Source organism: Dromiciops gliroides, chromosome 1, assembly GCF_019393635.1.
Source record: "Dromiciops gliroides isolate mDroGli1 chromosome 1, mDroGli1.pri, whole genome shotgun sequence".
In the NCBI taxonomy this organism is placed as follows: domain Eukaryota; kingdom Metazoa; phylum Chordata; class Mammalia; order Microbiotheria; family Microbiotheriidae; genus Dromiciops; species Dromiciops gliroides.
The window spans coordinates 694,801,603-694,819,905 of record NC_057861.1 but is presented as its reverse complement, the minus strand read 5'-3'; the positions used below and the strand labels follow the sequence as shown (position 1 = coordinate 694,819,905).

At 39.4% G+C, this 18,303-nt stretch overlaps 1 protein-coding gene across 1 annotated transcript in view; it reads right to left on the bottom strand.

The window, feature by feature from the left end:
* The window catches only part of EGFR (epidermal growth factor receptor), a 230,876-nt gene that overhangs the window by 68,941 nt on the left and 143,632 nt on the right, over positions 1-18,303 (bottom strand). The window contains exons 2-3 of the mRNA XM_043978587.1: positions 1,964-2,115; positions 763-946 (exon numbers count right to left, since the gene is read on the bottom strand). Of these exons, the coding sequence (XP_043834522.1) occupies positions 763-946; positions 1,964-2,115 (336 nt within the window). The remainder of the gene's footprint in view (positions 1-762; positions 947-1,963; positions 2,116-18,303) is intronic.

The following is an 18,303-nucleotide window of genomic DNA, read 5'->3' as shown; positions in this document are numbered from 1 at the left end:
GGGGTGATGGGGACTTCTCCTAGGGTGAAATTCAGTAGCACAAATGAGAAATTTTCAAGGAAGAACTGAAGGCAGTTGGTAATTCTTCATATATAGAGGATGGAGGACATGAGTAATGCAGAGATGGCTCAAAGGTTTCCAGTTTCTATGACAAACAGAATATAACTGACTAGTTGGACACTTGTCTGGTTCACTGAAATGCCTAAGGATTGATCTACATGGATGGAATTTTCCAGTGGCTTGATTGTGCTTGCTTTACTGCTCCTAGGTTCCTCCCCAGCTTCATTCTCTCCTTAAAAACCTTGTATCAATTACCCTGTTTCCTTGTTATTAGCTACTGTACTTTTATAGTGGATTTTTTACTCAGACAAATCTACGTTGATTTTTACCATGTTCTGAACAAGTGTTTGCTCCAAGGAACAGAAAACATGGTGGTAGCAGGATAACAAAGGGGAGTTTGTGAAACCACTTATCCTAGCCTTAACTGGGAGCCTCAGTTAAGTTCTTTCTGGTGACTCAAAAGAGGGGCTTCCTACAGACAGGTCATATCCAACCCAGACCTTTGTTCATGCTGTTTCTCCTGCTTAGAATATCTTCCTGTCCCATCCAATCCACCCCCCCCCTTTTATTTTACCATATCCAAAGCCTGCTAATTCATCAGGGAGCAACTTTTGTGCTGTTGGGTTTTTTTGAGGGTCAGGGAGCAACTTTTAAAATTCCAATTTCTTCATCCTTACAGTATACCCCTGGGTAGTCTCTTACCTAGTAGATTCCTCATGGGCAGTTCCCTCACTCCTGTTTTATTGGCATCATAGTTGGAGAGCACGGAAAGGGCATAAAAATTTTCATACAACACATTTCCTCTGATGATCTGCAGATTTTCCAAAGGAATTTTCTCTACTGCATTGAGAGCAATAAGAACGTAGCCAGCAACCTCCTGGATTGTCTGGAGAAATAAAAAGGAAGTGTTTTTATACTTCTCTGTGTTATTATTTGTCATTCCATTCATCCATCCATCCATCCATCAAGTGTTTATCAAGTACCCACTATATGCCAGTTATAGAATTCAGAGCGACTAAAAGCAACAACAAAAAGCATTCCCTACTCTTAAGGAGCTTCTATTCTATTTAGGAGAGTAGTACTGGGCGGGGACAACATGAATGCAGTAAATACAAAATTTATCCAGGGTAAATAGAAAGTTACTTTGGGAAGGAGCATAGAGCAAGATAAGCCCCATGCAGAAGGCACCATTTTAGGCTTTGCCTCCTGGGTGAAAGAATCATGAAGGCTGTGCATCAGAGGCATGGTGATCAACTTGACAAGGGCATGGAAACATGTACACTGGATGTACATGGCATGAGAACAGTATAAAAATGCATGAAACAGTGTACAAAAGATCATTGTATTTAGACTTGGCTAATCAGGGGCTGACACTCTTAATCATTTAGGATTTAGATAAATGATCAGTTACTTTACAAAATCAATTGGCCTTAAAGGAGGCCTCTCTTGGTTAATGTAGAGAGCCCCCCCCACCCCAGTCACTGGCTCTGTCATTTGACTAGGAAGCTCAACACATAGCCGACGTATTTGCTTAAACTTAGTTGAAAACTGGAAAACCCAAGTCCCAATCTCCTGCACTTTCCCTCACACTTGGATGAAAATCCTACCCATCAACTCCCCACCCTGACCTCCATGAAGCCAGCATAAACTCTAAAATTACAATTAGAGATATAGTGCAAAATATTCCCGGGATCCAAACTTCCCCCATATGGATGTTCAATTTCAGCTTATTTTGACATAGTGAACATTTTCTATTAAATGGATCTGTCTTGAACTCTTAATTTCGGGATCCAAAGTACACTGGAATATAACTCCAGGCCAGACTTTTTATTGCCCATTGGATCTCTCATTTACCCTACTTTGGGTTTGGGATGAAGAGGACAATCAGCTCTGTCATACTCACCTTTAGGAAGGAAAGGTCGTAATTTTTTTGGACATAGGTAATTTCCAAATTTCCAAGTACCACCTCACAGTTATTAAACATTCTCTGGAGACTCAAGAAGTGGTCCTCAAAAGTACCCAGCTGTGTCAGCTTGTTACTTGTTCCTTGGCAAACTGTAGAGAGAGGTGGAGGGAAAGAAGAAAAATGATGTTCCCTGAAATATTGAGAGCAAATTTTAGAATGTGTGGGGACCACATAAGTCATACAGAATTCTGGGGAAAGGACAGCCACCCACAGAGGTAAGTGGCTTTTGCTTAGTTAATCATAATTAGACCACTCATTGTGGTATTAATACCAAATTAGATGGGGGTTGAGTTGCTATATAGCAAGTCTTCTTAAACTTTTTCCACTGGACCCCTTTTTACCCGAGAAATTTTTAAGCAACCCAGGGTACATAGGGATATAAAATAGGTATACATAACCTTTTACTGTTACCAAAATTTTGTGAATCCCACATTTAGTAAAGCAACAACAGCGTTTAAGGCCCACAGTTTAAGAAGCTAAGATATATAATATTTTATTGCTTGAACTATTTCAAAGTTGGTCAACTAGAGTTTCTAAAAATCTTCATGCATTTCTGATCCATTTTTTAAAGTTGTATGCCTTTTATTTTTATTTCACTGTTTTATAACAATCCTATTCAACAAAACCAGTGCACATAATGATTATTTCTAAGAGCTTAAGCAATATTCCAAACATAGTCAGTCACCTCTCTAGCAGAGGGATTCATGGTTCTTCAGGGAGGAAGACTTAGCACTGAATTTACATGAAATCATGAAGTTCAAGTTGACAAGCATGTTAGATGGCATCTAGACTAACTCATTTTACAGACACAAAAATTGAAACCTAGAGAAGCTTGATCTGGGTGGCACAATGGAGGGAACATTGGGACTGGAGTCAAGAACACCTGCTTCGGACACTTCCTACCTGCACGACCCTGAACAAGTCATTTAAACTTCGTTTGCTTCAGTTTCCTCATCTGTAAAATGGAGATAATAATATGACTTACTTCCGAGGATTGTAGTGAGGATCAAATGACATAACAATTGTAAAATGTTTAGTATAGTATCTGGCACATAATATTGTTGTCGTGCTGTCATTTAGTCACAACCCCCATTTGGAGTTTTCTTGGCAAAGATAATGGAGTGTCTTGACATTTCCTTCTTCAGCTCATTTTACAGATGAGGAAATTAAGGCAGGGTTAAGTGATTGCTCAGGGTCACATAGCTCAGAAGTGTCTGAGGCCAGATTTGAACTCATGTCTTACTCCAAGCCAGGTGCTCTATCCACTGTACCACCCAGCTGCCCCACAATAGTAATTTATATAGTACATAATAAGTGCTATATAAATGTAAACTATTATTATTATTAAGACCAACTTCCTTGTTATTATTATTAAGACCAACTAAAAGGATTTTCCTTTTAGTGTTGTTTCCAATTAAATTATTATAGCCATTGAGTATGTTATTCCCTTGTTTCTTTCATTTCTCTGTTTTAGTTCAAATAAGCCTTCGCATGATTCTTTGAATTCCTCTAGATTGATGGGGAAAATATTACATTGTAAATTACATCTCTTTCATCCACACATATGCATATACCGCCCCCCCCCCGAACCCTTAGAATTAAAAACCCAATTCTACAAGGAGAAGACTATGAATTCTCAATACTTGAAGGCACCCTCAGAATTTTATTGCTAAGGGCAGCACTGATACCAATAAAACACATTCAAACAATGATCAAAGGACCCTTCTGTCAGACACTTCTGACTTATTTTATATATCAATGAACTGGGACTAATGGAGGTTCAGGTGTAAAAAAGAAATCCATTAATAACAGGAACAACATAGTTTTGCCTATATAATGCCAAGCATCTGGGAAAAGACTGAAACATTTAGTCAGTGATTGGATGTTTGATCTGCAGCTTCCCCAGATGTTTCTCAACAGCTGGTAAACTGACTTTTTTTTTCCTTATTCAGAAGTTTGGCATCATGTACAGACTCTCTACAGAGGACACTATATGAAGTTAGTAGAAAAACAAGACCAGAATCTGCAGTAAGCAGAGAGAAAACCCTGATAACAAAGTATTTAAAAATATTTACCCATTATTTATTCAACTTGCTCTGCTGCAGCAAAGCTAGAGTAAGGAGGAAGTGTTATAAAAAAGAGAAGGAACAAAAGTGATCTTAGAACAATTTCCATGTTATTTTTTACAGAGCTAAAATTAAAATGCCCCCCCATATCAGCACTTGAGAAAGGGGGATCCTGAAACAATGCAAATTCATGCTTTGGCAGAGCCTTTTTGTATAGTCTGCCTGGAGGAAAATGTTCTGAATACAAAACAATCCTTTTAAAGTATGACACACTTATTGTTGGTTATTGGAAGTACAGCCATCGATTCCATTTACCAAGAGCTGGAGGTGGTGGGGGATAGAAAGAGAGGGAACTAAGAGAGGAAGCAGGGAAAAGAAGGAGTGATCTGGTTAGCTACCACTTATGTTTTGGTAAACCTACGAATCAATTCCAGGAAGAGGGATGTCCAGGAGTATAGACCAGAGGGGTCATAATCTGACCTTGGTTGAAAAACCATGGAGTTGAGGGCAGTTAGGTGGCGCAGTGGATAGAGCACTGGCCCTGGATTCAGGAGGACCTGAGTTCAAATGTGACCTCAGACACTTGACACTTACTAGCTGTGTGACCCTGGGCAAGTCACTTAACTCCCATTGCCCTGAAAAAAAAATAAACCATGGAGTTGGTGACCTGAGCCAAAACTGAATAAATAGATAAATAGATAAATAAATAAATAAATAGATAGATAGATAGATAGATAGATAGATAGATAGATAGATAGATAGATAGATAGATGATAGATAGATAGATAGATAGATAGATAAATAAATAAATTGTGTGTGTGTGTGTGTGTGTGTGTATACTCAGTCGTTCAGGTGTGTCCAACTCTTTGTGACTCTGTGGACCATGTTATCTATGGGGTTTTCTTAGCAAAGATACTGGGGTAGTTTGCATTTCCTTCTCCAGTGCATTAAGGGCATCTAGCTGACTTCTAGGCACACAAATGTTAAGTGATGTGCCCAAGGTCACACAGCTATTAAGTGTCTGAGGACAGATTTGAATTTCCTCCTCCTCCACAACAACACATACCCCTGTTCATATATAGGCACAAACACACACACACATACATATATGTACATACATTATATATGGATATGGATATATGTGTGTATGCATATACATACATAACAAAATCTGATTTGAGCCTATCAACAACCCTGAGGTAGGTATTACAAGTATTATTCCTATTTAATTGATGAGGAAACTGATTTTAGATTTGCCCAAAGTCATACAGCTAGTAAGTGACAAGCATGAGATTTGAACTCAGAACTTCCTAATCTCAAATCTTGCATTCTGCCTGCTATGCTGAGCTGCCTCTCATCCCCCAGGGAATTACAATTATTAGTGTATTACTTACTATATAAACTGTTTACTGTGGGCAAGTTTCACTTTATCCCTTGGGAAGTTGGCCAAGTGTTCAGCAGAGGCAGTGAAATGATCAAGGCTCATGATTGGCTGCTATGATTTTAAGAGAAAAAGGAGAACTATTCAGAAAAATAGAACTCAGATATCTGAAAGACATGTGTCAACAAATGTAAAATAGAAAGAGTGCATTTGGGGGGAAAGGCTGTGCTTTGAACACACAAATTACCTTGAGAGTAAAGAAATACGTCCTGTGGCTTTGGAAATTAGATTCAAAATTGGCCCGATTCCTCTTCCTTCCTTTCCTCCCCTCCCCCCATATCCAGCCAAAGAGCTGTGGCTGAGATTACACATGGCCCAGTCATGCAAAGCCATGAAAATTAGGCTGGAAGTCAATAAAGCAGCCTGGTAACTTCACTCTCAGTGAGCAGCTGGCACATTTCTTCTGGAAAACTGGGCCATTGAGGAAACATTTCTAACTATGTTTGTATAGTCTGGTGTTGACCCCCGCCCTCCATGTTAAATTTTCTAAATAACATCATGTGATTCTTGCATCCTACATGATTTGACCACAAAAATGAGCTATGTGTTCAGACACCTCTGAAGTAAATTGAATCATCTCCCCAAAACATCACACATGGACTAATCTACTCATCCTGTATCATCTTATGGGGATTCCCCCACCTCCTCCCACCTAACCCCCCTAGCACAACACACACACACACACACACACACACACACACACACAGACTCATGAGTCTACTCATAAGTAGACTCAAAAACCATTTACATGATGGTTATCAGCAGTAGTAAGACAAAGAGGCTTTGCATGTTTATATACTTGGTGATCAAACAATTCCAGAAGCTTTCTCATTATAACTTTTGCTTGAACCAATCAATTGCTGTCTCCCTGTGCTAGCGTCCAAATGTCTGGCACCCAGGGAAATGGCTAGCTTTGAATGCAGCCACAAGTTAGGAAGTAGGTCTACTGACATATGTACAGAGACTCCTTGATTATTTCTCAGACACATAGAGGAACATATAGATATATCTCAACAATTAAAAGATAATATTTTTTCCATGCATAACTTTGAAAGTTGTTGAGGAAGAAATATTTATCACCCTGTTGTCAATCTTATGATACATTTCGCTAAGTTCATATAGACTGGTCCCTTGACAATACATCTCACAGTGTCCATATTCAAATCCCTCCCAGCTTGATAGGAAATGTCAAAGCTTGCCCTTTGCTAGCATACACTTCAAGAACTGAATGTTACCTTCAATCCATGATGAGGCATTGGGATCATAGAATTTTAAATTATAAATATATAATACATACACACATATATATTATATTTTTCCAGCTCTTCTTCCATATGTTAATCACCAATTAGCATTTCTTATAACAAACATTATGTCACTACATATGACAAGAGAGGGGGATATTTTCCTGCTCTAATACAGCTGAAAAAGAAAGACAAGAGAGGAAGAAGCCTTGTGTGTGTATAAGAAAAAGTCTCTGAAGTAGAATTAGCAGAGCTAGAATAAAAATGGGAGAACTTCATATAATCCATCTGAGGGGGGAAGAATGGAAGTTGTAGGGAAAAGATTTTCTTTACATCGCCAAAGAAATCCTGTGAGGAGGTAGCACTTTCCATATGAAGGATGGCTACAAATTGGGTTATTTGTAGTTCTTGTAATTACAAATGTTTCTGGGAATGAATTTTATTTATTATAAATAGTCATATTCCTGAAATGTAAACTCTAACTTTTAAAATTCAACTCAACAAATATTTATTAAGGAAGGCACTGTGCCAGGAAGAGAGATGCCTTCATGGAACTGAGAGTATGGGAGAGACTTTCTTGAACTCGAGGCACACAGTGCATTTCAATGTAACCTTGAAACTATTTATTATCCAATGTGTGTCCTCATGTGTGCATGTATGAGTGTGGAAAGAAGTATGTATTATTTGTAAATACTATAAAATTTTAGGAATGAGAGAGCTCTATAAACTATTGAGATCAGAAAGGGCTTCCCGGGGCAGCTAGGTGGCGCAGTGGATAGAGCACCAGCCCTGGAGTCAGGAGTACCTGAGTTCAAATCCGGCCTCAGACACGTAACACTTACTAGCTGTGTGACCCTGGGCAAGTCACTTAACCCCAATTGCCTCACTAAAAAAAAATTTAAAAATTAAAAAATTAAAAAAAGAAAGAAAGGGCTTCCCATAGGAGGTGGCACCTGAGATGAGCCTTAGAGGAAGCTAAGGAATCTATAAGAGGCAGAGGTAAGGAGTGAGTGCATTTCAGGAAATGGGGATAGATGGCTTGTGTAAAGGTAAGTGAAGGAGCAACCACTTCAGGTTTACCTACACAAACACATGCACACATGCACGCGCACGTGCACACACACATATATATATATGTCAGTTTAAAAAAAAAAAAGTAGTTCTTGGACTGCCCTGCCCCGAAATCTATTCATGGCAAGGAAGTCTATAGACCCTGGGATAAGTAGCCTTGCTTCAAATCAATGGTAGCAAGTCCAAAGCACTAGTATGTTTTCAAGACGTCCCAATGGCATCCAATGCCCATCAAACTCCATCTACAGCAATACTTTTGATTGAAAATTGACAAAATTAAGTCTTTGGTATCTTGCAGGCCAACAATCAAGGATTTTGATGAGATATGCAGTCCGTATTGAAAGGATATTTTGTGTTTGAAGAAGACTGAGGGGACAAGATGATACATGCATGTGTTTCTGTTTCTTAAATCTCACATTTCTCAAAATCCTTTACAAGCATTCAATCTATCTTTATAAAAAGTATAAACAGTAACATATGTGGTCTGCTTGGTATTTTCCCCCTGGAGATATCATGAGTAAGCAACTCCTCATCACTGGCCGGGATTCTATTTTTTTAACCATTCAGCGGGGACTTAATGCTGCTTATTCACATAGAGGCATATTTTTTCAAATGAATAATGCAACTTCCTCTTCCAAAGGTCTGTAAGCCAGAAACACTGCTTAACCTTTACCCCCTCCTCCTCATCACCGAATCTGTGCTTCCAACTTATTTATGGATCATGTCATCTGAGTCTACTATTAGAGAACTAACAATATGGACAAGGACCAGTTCAAGAAACACATTTGAGTCCCAGTATGTCTACTGTCCTTTAATGTTGGGAAAACATTTCCCTCATGGGTGAGTGAGGAGACAGGGAGAGTGTTTATTGGATCTTGGAGATAAAACAGTTTTCTGACCACTGCCCCTATCATCCTTCCCTGCTTTTTCAATCACATAAGAAATTAACGGTTTCAGTATTATGGGGTTGAAAGGAATAGAAATCTTCTTGGAATACAGAAGTCAGAAGGAACTTATCTACCCTACTATCTATCCCAAAATAATGCACCTAAGTAGTGGTAGGTAGCAGATAGAGGGCTGGACCTGGAATGAGGGTGGGCTGGGTTTAAATCCCACCTCTGACATTTACCAGATGTATGATCATGGTTAAGTCCCTTAATAGACACCAGTTGAATCATCAAAGCTTGTTTGCTATTTATAGTTGGTTTGAGAACACCTACAAAATCATAGCTCCTAGCTTTATTGCTGGTACATCACATTATACAACCATAATACTATCAAAATTGTTACTAAGAATATACTTTGTTAAAAGGACACGTACAAAAGTCTAGTCATGAGTTTGTTTTTCCCCTGGGTAAAAGTGGCTGTTGTTACCATGAGGTAGTCATTTTAAGAAAAATGATTCATCAGTTTGACAAGCAAGGTAGGAATTTCCTCTTGGAATAAAGGTACCTATTATATTTAATACGTGTCAGAAGCATAGTAAGGATGAATACCTAGATTAGGTGATCACCTATGCCCCAGAGCCTATGGCTGAACTCCATCAAGACCCTAGTATTTTTTTTTCACCAGCCTGACATAGGATCAGCTAAATTCTAGTATCTAACATAGTATTTAGCACATAGTAACACTAACATAAATGCTTGTTGATAGATTGATTACCTGAGGTTCCCATGATTATTCATAGGATCATAGATTTTAAAGCTAAAAGCTACCTTAAAGTTCATCTGATCCAGCCCTCTCACTTATAAAGAGGCCAAGAGAGACTATATGATTTGCTTGAGGTTGCACAGGATATAAGTAGCAAAACAAAGTGCTCAAATCTCTAAATTGAACACTTTTTACCAATGAATTAACTTTTAGTTTGAGGCATTTTCTAAAAAGAAAAAAAGATATGAAATGTGCATATAATCTAGGTATCAAGTATCAAGTAGGTCAAGTAGGTAAACAGTATCAAGATACATTGTTAGTCTGAGTGCTTGCATGACATGTAAGTGATATAATCATGAGCTCTATTCCTAGCAGAGATACTAGGTGTGGCAATAAGCCAAAGTCAGAGGATTTCAGGGAGAGCCTCAATGGGGGCATGAATCAAAGAGTGATTTATGAGAGCTTGGGATACTGAAATAGGAATTATATCCATTGCCAATGAGGCATCGCCAACAGAAAAAATGTTCCCAGGGTTTTTCCTGAGTAGGTGGGGTGCTTCGAGAGAACACGTAGCCTGGTATTCCTCATAATATAAGGTCCATCCGGTAAGTCTGGGACACTATTTCGTTATTGAATGGCACAGACCACACCGGGCCAAGTCTTCTCCAGAAGACTGGCTTCACTCACTGGATCACAAAGGCTGAGGAATATTCCCCCCAGTTCTATTGTGTCCTGCTTTCTAGGGGAACTTAGAAGGTCCTTAGAATGCTCAGTTGTTGAAGTTTTTCATTACTAGAGAATCCAATCCAGTAAGTATAACCTTATGAGTGCAGTATGGTTGTTACCCTTTATTCTCAAAAAGGACCAAAATTACCTCACTATGCAAGAGTCAAGGTACAGTATGTCTGAATGTGGCTGACCAGACCAATATGAGCTCAGAAGGCTTTGTGAACATTTGGATTGGATTCTCTAAATTTGCACATCTTGCATTTCTTTTGAGCTACTTCAATTCTGCTTTGCTCATAGAGCACAGCACTTTCTCTGATGAAGGCACACCATGCTGGGAGGTCCTGTGTCAGCATCTCCCATGTCACGCAATCAATTCCAAAGTACTTGAGAAACCATCATTTGAGTGCTTGCACTGGGTGAGCCGTTCATAAAATAGTATTTTAGGCAAGCACATGTGGAGGGGTGGAGGGTATGTTCAGGGAAGACTTAGTGCCTATGGTATGAAGGTTGTCAAGCCCTTTTCAGGGCTGCTTTCCATCTTTGGTGTTCACCTGATCCAGCCAACTCTCACCTGTGGCTCCAAGAAGCTAGAGCATGGGTAGCTATCACCCCAGTAAACCATTATGGAAGATAGGCTAAACCACGTTGAGATAACCAAGGGATCTCAAACCCACCAGTGAATTTGGGATATGTCTTCCCCAAGTATATGAAGACTCCCCCTGGTGGAAAGGGCGGATGAGAACAATTTGTTCCAGAGGCCATGAAGACAGCTAAAGCAGGCATTGTGATGACACCAAGGTTATCCGTTGCATCTCAAACTCTGAGTACAGTACTGTGCAAGGAAGATATAACAGAAGTCCTAGTCCTTACCCTCAAAAGAGCTTATGATCTTGCTGAGGGGATCAGACTTAGGACATAATATCACAATATAAATTTCAAAGACAGTATATAGTAAATGGAATTAAGTAAGATGGAAAGGAAACCAGGCCTAATGGATAGAGAAGGCTGGCCAGACACTCCTGGTCTCTGACATACTGGTTGTGTGCTTTCATTTGTTTTTTCTTTATCTCTCAGTACCCCAAGGCATGCCTCCTGAATCACTGCTTTGTCAAGGCATGGAACACAACTGAATGACTGAACAACTCCAAGGCAAGTCTACATCACTAAAGGGAGCTTCCACAGGGGGAATACCCTACAGTAGTTCAATCACAATTTTAGAGGGAGGGGGAAAATCAAATAGTGTACAGATGATTAAGTTCTATGGGTTTCCAAGAAGGGGAAGAATCCACAGTGATCATTGGAGCCATTGGAGGCAGCTTCATGGAGGAGCAAAGAATCTTTTTTAGCGACATCTTAATATGAACATGACATTCTCTGACTTATGAATAAAATCAGAAGAACCCTTTCATACAATCGCAGATCAAGAACTGGAAGGGATGATGGAGAACATCTAGTCCAACGACCTCATTTTATGGGTAAGTAACTCAGAGGCTCAGGGAGTTCATTGAAGCACCTTCCCAAGCTGATACTGGTAATAAAGTAGCCCAGCACAAATTTGAATGCAAGCACTCTGGCTCCAAGCTCCCCACACACAGTTGCAGTCTGCCTCCATTTCATACCCTTCCCAAAGGTTTTTCCTCACCAATACACCTGTGTGTCACTACACCTATTCTAATCTATGGTGTATAAAAACCATTTCTTTTAGTCCAGAAGGTGAAAGCAAGATATCGGAACATGCTTTTACTGGTTTGTAAAAAAGAGGAGACAGCAATAATGATGTCCTCTCTCCCTTTCTTTTCCTCCTAAAAGGAAGAAAGGAAGAAGAGAGAGAATATGTTACAGTGGATAGAACACTGGTCTTGAAATCAGAAAGATATGATTTCAAATTCCAAATCAGACATTTCCTAGCTGATCTGGAGAAATAAGTCAAACATATATTAAGAGTTTACAATGTAGGGGCAGCTAGGTGGATAAAGCACCAGCCCTGGATTCAGAAGGACCTGAGTTCAAATCTGGTCTCAGATACTTGACATTTACTAGCTGTGTGACTCTGGGGAAAGTCACTTAACCTTTACTACCCCACAAAAAAAAAGTTTACTATGTTCTAGGTACTGTGGTAAGTACATACTTTTAAAAAGTACATTCTAGGGGCAGCTAGGTGGTGCAGTGGATAGAGCACTGGCCCTGGAGTCAGGAGTACCTGAGTTCAAATCTGGCCTCAGACACTTAACACTTACTAGCTGTGTGACCCTGGGCAAGTCATTTAACCCCAATTGCCTCACTAAAAAAAAAAGTACATTCTTAAAAAAGAAAAAAAGCAGTCACTTTCACTGCAGAGTTCTGTGCTTAGGTCCCTCATCTGTAAAATGAAGGAGTTCTAAATCTATGATCAAATGACAGGAACAAGGAGATAGAGGCATATTATAAGAATGGATATGGTTTTGAGCAGAGTTGTCTGTGTAGTGAGGGGCAGATACCTCAATTTGGGGGTCCTTTGCATCGCAATCTGGTGCTCTCTCTCAAAGGTCATTTCTGCCAACATCCCATGGGCCAGTGGGCCATGGGAAAATGAAAATTTTCGTTTTCATTTGCAGTTAGTGCTCCAAGAAAAACAACCAGATATTTTCACAGAAGTGCCAAATGGTGTTAACCCATATGCTCAGGGAATGTAAGAAGGAGACAGACATCAGGAAGGGTTATTACATGCTGAGAGATTTGCTCTGTCACATTTGTACCAGATCCTTATTCCCAGCTTCTTCTCTAGCCCAGATTTTGCTGGGTGAAGAAATTGCTGAATACCAGTTTTGCAGAAGAGGAAACAAAACCACATGAAAGCTGAGACTATGACAAGCAACTCTGGGTGAACAATAACATAACCAAAGGAAAATTTGGGGAATATCTTCTCCAACTTAGTGTGCAGAGAAGTCCCCTGGTGATAACTATAAAAGGCTAAGGTTTTGAATCCATTATTTCAAGTTAAACAAGGAAATCCATGGGCCCAAAGGAAATAAAGAATTGGCTGCTGATAAGGAAAGGGATATTCAGCTATACTCTTAAATGATCTGGGGCGGGGGTGGGGGTGGGGGTGGGGGTGGGGGTGGGGGTGAGAGGGAAAAGAGCTGAGATGTGAAGGACAGAATTCACTCTGCAGACATTTCCAAATTATTTGGCAAACTTACACCTGGGATCTGTTGTTTCATAATGGAATCGGTTTTACATAGTAGCCATAGTCTCCAAGCTTTTATTGCAGAGAACAAAGAAAGGGGGGAGTGGAAAGCAAAACCAAACAAAACAAATTTCCCTTACCCTGGAAAAATTGGGACCTGATTCTACCAATCAGAAGACTGCTTTCTTTTTCATCTCTTCATAGGAGTTGCATTACTTTTTTCAGACCCTTGAATGTGTCGGTATAAGACAATGAAGGCCCTCAGTGTCTGTCAACCATGGACATTGTTGAATAGTGGAAGAGAGAGTCAAGCAACCCTGAGTCTTAGTTACATGAAGCCATCCAATTAAGAGAATTTCAAAGAAACAACCAGGTGTTTTGGCAATCTATTACAGAAATACAGCATCTCAAAGCTGGAAGAGATCTCTGTAGTCATCCAGTCAAACCAACTCCTGAATGAAAACCTCATCCTGAATCAAAATAATTTTTACAGAATCCTTGACAAATGATCCTCCAGCCATGTTGTTAAATGCCTTCAATCACCAGGAAACCTAAAATTCTATATCTCATGTCACCATGTTGTATGTCATACAAGGTCATCTTTACCTTCAGTTTCTTCATCTACACAATGAAATCCTTTGTAGATCCAAATCTACGACTGTCTATTCAAACAAGCATTCACTTATCCCACCTTTGCATATCTCTTTTTAAAGCCATTCTCGTTTCTATACTAAAACATTCCCTCGTGGAATGTAATTTTTTAAAGTAATAACAAAAAGTAATAACAAAATTTCTCTTTATTGGTAGGATGAGGTCCACAAAAAATAAAACTGCTGAACTTAACGAAAAAGCCAGCAATAACCATATCTGAGGAATTTCAGAAAGGAAAAAAACAATTAAGAAAAAGACAGAGAATGTTCCCAAGATGACCAATGGGGAACAGACAACTGCAGATGTTTTGTGAGAAACCTGGCTGTAAATTTTTAACCAACACCAACTCAGAGAGAGGTTTCAATTGTATAGAGTCTGAAAGAACGTTCTATTTGGGAATTTCATACAGAGTCACACGAGAGCTTTAAACAATCACTGCTACAGGTTACTCAGCCCTGGGATTTGGGACCATTAGGGAAAAAATACCATACTTTAAAATATAAATATTTGTATGACTGAATGATGTTGCATATTAAGTAACAGGGAGAAGGATAAAAAACGAAATTATAAATATTTAGCCTCTGTCTACAGACTAGAGTATAGTATAGTTTGAAGGCTATGAAAGTTCATTTATTTTGGAATGATATAGTGGCAAAGGTGAGAAATACACATAACTGTGATATGAAGTTATTTAACAACCTGAATTTAAAGCTGGGAATCCTGCTTCTGAGACTGAGGTCTTCATCTGCAAAATAGGGGCCTTAAACAATAACTACAGACCAAGGCACCATTTGGACATTGTTGCATTATTTTTGATTCACACAAATTTTTGAATCTTATTTATTAATGCAAATGATTCTGGATTTATCTGTTCTTCAAGGTTATACTAGAATTACAAATAAGCCAATTTCTTTAAATGATGAGGATCTCAGATCCAGGCAACCATAAGTTCACTTTCAATAGAGCTCTGGGGGAAGATTGATTTTTTTCTTCCTCTCCCTTCCCCTTCCTTTCCTTTATGATCATTTTCTTTCTTTCTTTCTTTTCTTTTCTTTCTTTCTTTCTTTTTTTTTTTTTTGGTGAGGCAATTGGGGTTAAGTGACTTGCCCAGGATCACACAGCTAGTAAGTGTTAAGTGTCTGAGGCCGGACTTGAACTCAGGTCTTCCTGACTCCAGGACCCGTGCTCTATCCACTGCGCCACCTAGCTGCCCCCCTTCCTTTCCATTGCTTCCATTCCATTCTTCCTTTTCCTTCCCTATTACTCCCATTAGGTACCAGAGAAGAGCAGAACCTCAAGGCAACAATTCTATAAGGACACAGCTTCTTCTCTTCCTGTGTCTGAAATGTACCTGGCAACATTACGATTTTCTTGCAGTTGATGGTCTCCTGTTTCACTGATCACCAGTGTTATGGACAAACCTCTAGTTAAGAATGAGGCTGTATCTATAAACAGCAATTACAACCATGACAGAGATAACCTTGGGTTCTAGGCTAATGACTTATTGATATCCTGTTTCCCCCTCAAGCAACCTCTTTCTTTTTTCTTTTTCTTCCCCCTCAAAGTCTTTTCTTCCTTTCAGGTGGTTTTTGCTTTGTTTTGTTTACTTTGTTTTGGGGTACTCTTTTAGGGACTTTGCATAATATTTGGGTCCACCTTACAATAAGTCATTCCTTTGTTGCATTTTTGTATGTTATGAATAACTAAAGTTCAAAATGAGTATATTAGAACCAAAGTTCTAAAAGAAAGGATTAAGGCATGTGGTCCAAAGGAAAGAATACTGATGTGAGGTCCCAAGACTGGTTCTAGTTCCTAGCTCTGCTACTTCCTATATATATATATATATATATATATATATATATTAATGGTACATGTTCTTTTCCCAAGAATTTAAGATGTTTAAAGTAAAGGACAATTTTGTTTTTGACTTGGTACCCCCAGTCCCTGGTACACAATGGTTGCTTAATAAGGGTAGGTTGTTAAAAATAATTGAACTCAATTTTGTCATTTGGGACCTTAGGATTTCATCTTCAAAATGAAGTCATTTCATTTGATTATCTAGAAAGACTCATCCAGGTCTAAATCCTATGGTCATTACCGCTTCCTTGGAAAGACAACAGGCTTTGTATGTGTTTATGCTAGGTCAAAGATAAATTACCTGCTTTCATGAGAAGCAGCTGGGCAATGCATTGAGTAAGAGCTCAAATGTTGCTTCCTCACTTTATTGGCTCCATGTCCCTGATGGGGAATAAGTAACTTAAACCTTGAGGAATCAGTTTTTCTATTTGTAAAATGGTCAGCATCTAATAAAAATTATTAATAAAATTAATATAATATTAATAATTATTAATAAAATGAATAAAAACAGCATCTAATTCACAGGACTGTTGTAAGGATCCAATGAGATGACTTAGACAGTACTTTATAAAGGCTAGCTATGTCGAATAGGCTCCAGAAAGGTACAAATCATTCAAAGGTGAACAAGACAACCTTCTCCTCTGAAGTGTATTTACTGAAAGACCTGCATATGTAACTTGTATTTCCCCTTAAAGCCAGGGAGACTCTTGACATTTTGGTGGAAATGAGCGGTGGGATGGGGGGTGGAGTGTGTGGAACAAACAGAGATGAGATCCCTGAACAAGCCCACTAGAAATTCTTCCTTGATTTTCCTGATCAGCCAACCACAGGAAAAACAAAACAATTCACTGGGGAGCTCAGAACTGGGCCCATTTGTTCTCACTCCAACTTTGCCTGCTTTGGTCTCAACACCTGCAACCTGACAGGACATGCTGAGACAAAGATAAAGTCATTACTGGTAACCCCAGAGCCTTGCACGCTACTGCATCATCCCTGCTGTGGAAAGGCAGTTACTAATGTGCAGGAGGCCTAATGCAGTGGCCATATTTCAAGGAGTGTGTAATCACAGGAATGATCGAGGGCATTTTTGTAAAAGGTGTATGCTTTCTCAATTGGGCCTGTGGCTGGATAACTGACAGCTATCAGCCTATGCATTGGTCTTTCACCACATTCATCCTTAGGGTGTTTGTTCTAGCTCCTTGTCCAAAGTGGGCAGCTTTTACCACCTAACAAGAAGGGGTGGTGGGGTGTGGGGAGTGGGGCCCCAAGGAGATCTTCTGGTCCACTCATTTGTCTGCTGTTCAAGGCCCATTCAGGAGACTTGTTTTGATGTAGAAAGGGAAAGAAAAAAAAAGAAAGAAACATTTCCACACAAGCATCTTTTGGTAGATCTGATTAACTTTTGTAATAACTTGTGCTTTTGCCTAAGAACCACAGATGTTGTGTGGGTGGTGACAAGGATGAGGTGGGTGGGAAGAAGAGACAGAGGAAAGGATTGGAAGGAAGCATTCCCTTTGTGGGGAAGAAAACTGCCAACACATCCTTCAGTGGAAAAATAAAATCAATTCTTAGGGTAATTTTAAAGTTCAAAAACATTGGTGATGCAATTGAAAAAAAAGCACCTCATAGACCCATAACTATGGAAAAGAAGCAGGATCTTGGCCTTATTAGCCCACTCTGTCTAATGCCTGTCTCTAAAGGAGCACAGACAGTGCTGCTCACAGGAGAGTGGAAGTAAAAAGAAAGCAGAGGGCTTAGAGCCAGGAGAACCAAGCCATGTGCCTAACTTGCCACGTGACCTTGGACAAGTCCTGTCATCTCTGAGTTTGAGTTTCTTCTCCTGCCCTTTATCGACTATTAAGGATACTGAATTTGGACTCAGAGGACTAGAGCTGGACAAGCCATTTGTCTTTATCAGAGGATTGGATTAGGTGACCTCTAAGGTCTCTTCTGAATCTATATCCTGTAATTCTATGATTGCCAATTGGGAAATTGCTGGAAAGTGTTGGGAAATTGTCTAAATATATAACCAAAGAATAAGTTACTTACAAGTGCTAACTAATGATGTAATAATACTCAATGGCACATCTAGAAATAGAGGTGGCGAGAATAATGGCATCTTTGGTCATAGAAAAGCATGGATTCACACCACAAGGGAGTGGGTTCTCCCCTAGGGAAAAGAAAGGGTACAAGCAAATTTACAAGTCCATTCACACAGTAGTCAATGTTGAAATGTTTGTGGTTAAATGGAGCTTTTGTGTCTGTGCAAATGCTTGGGGGAGATTTTGCCACAGTGCAATCCCTAATTAACCTTTTACTCACAAGCCTCCCCTCAAGCTGTTCACAAAAGTGATGTCCTATCCCCTTCCCAAGAGAAGAAGATAATACAGTTATTTGCCAAC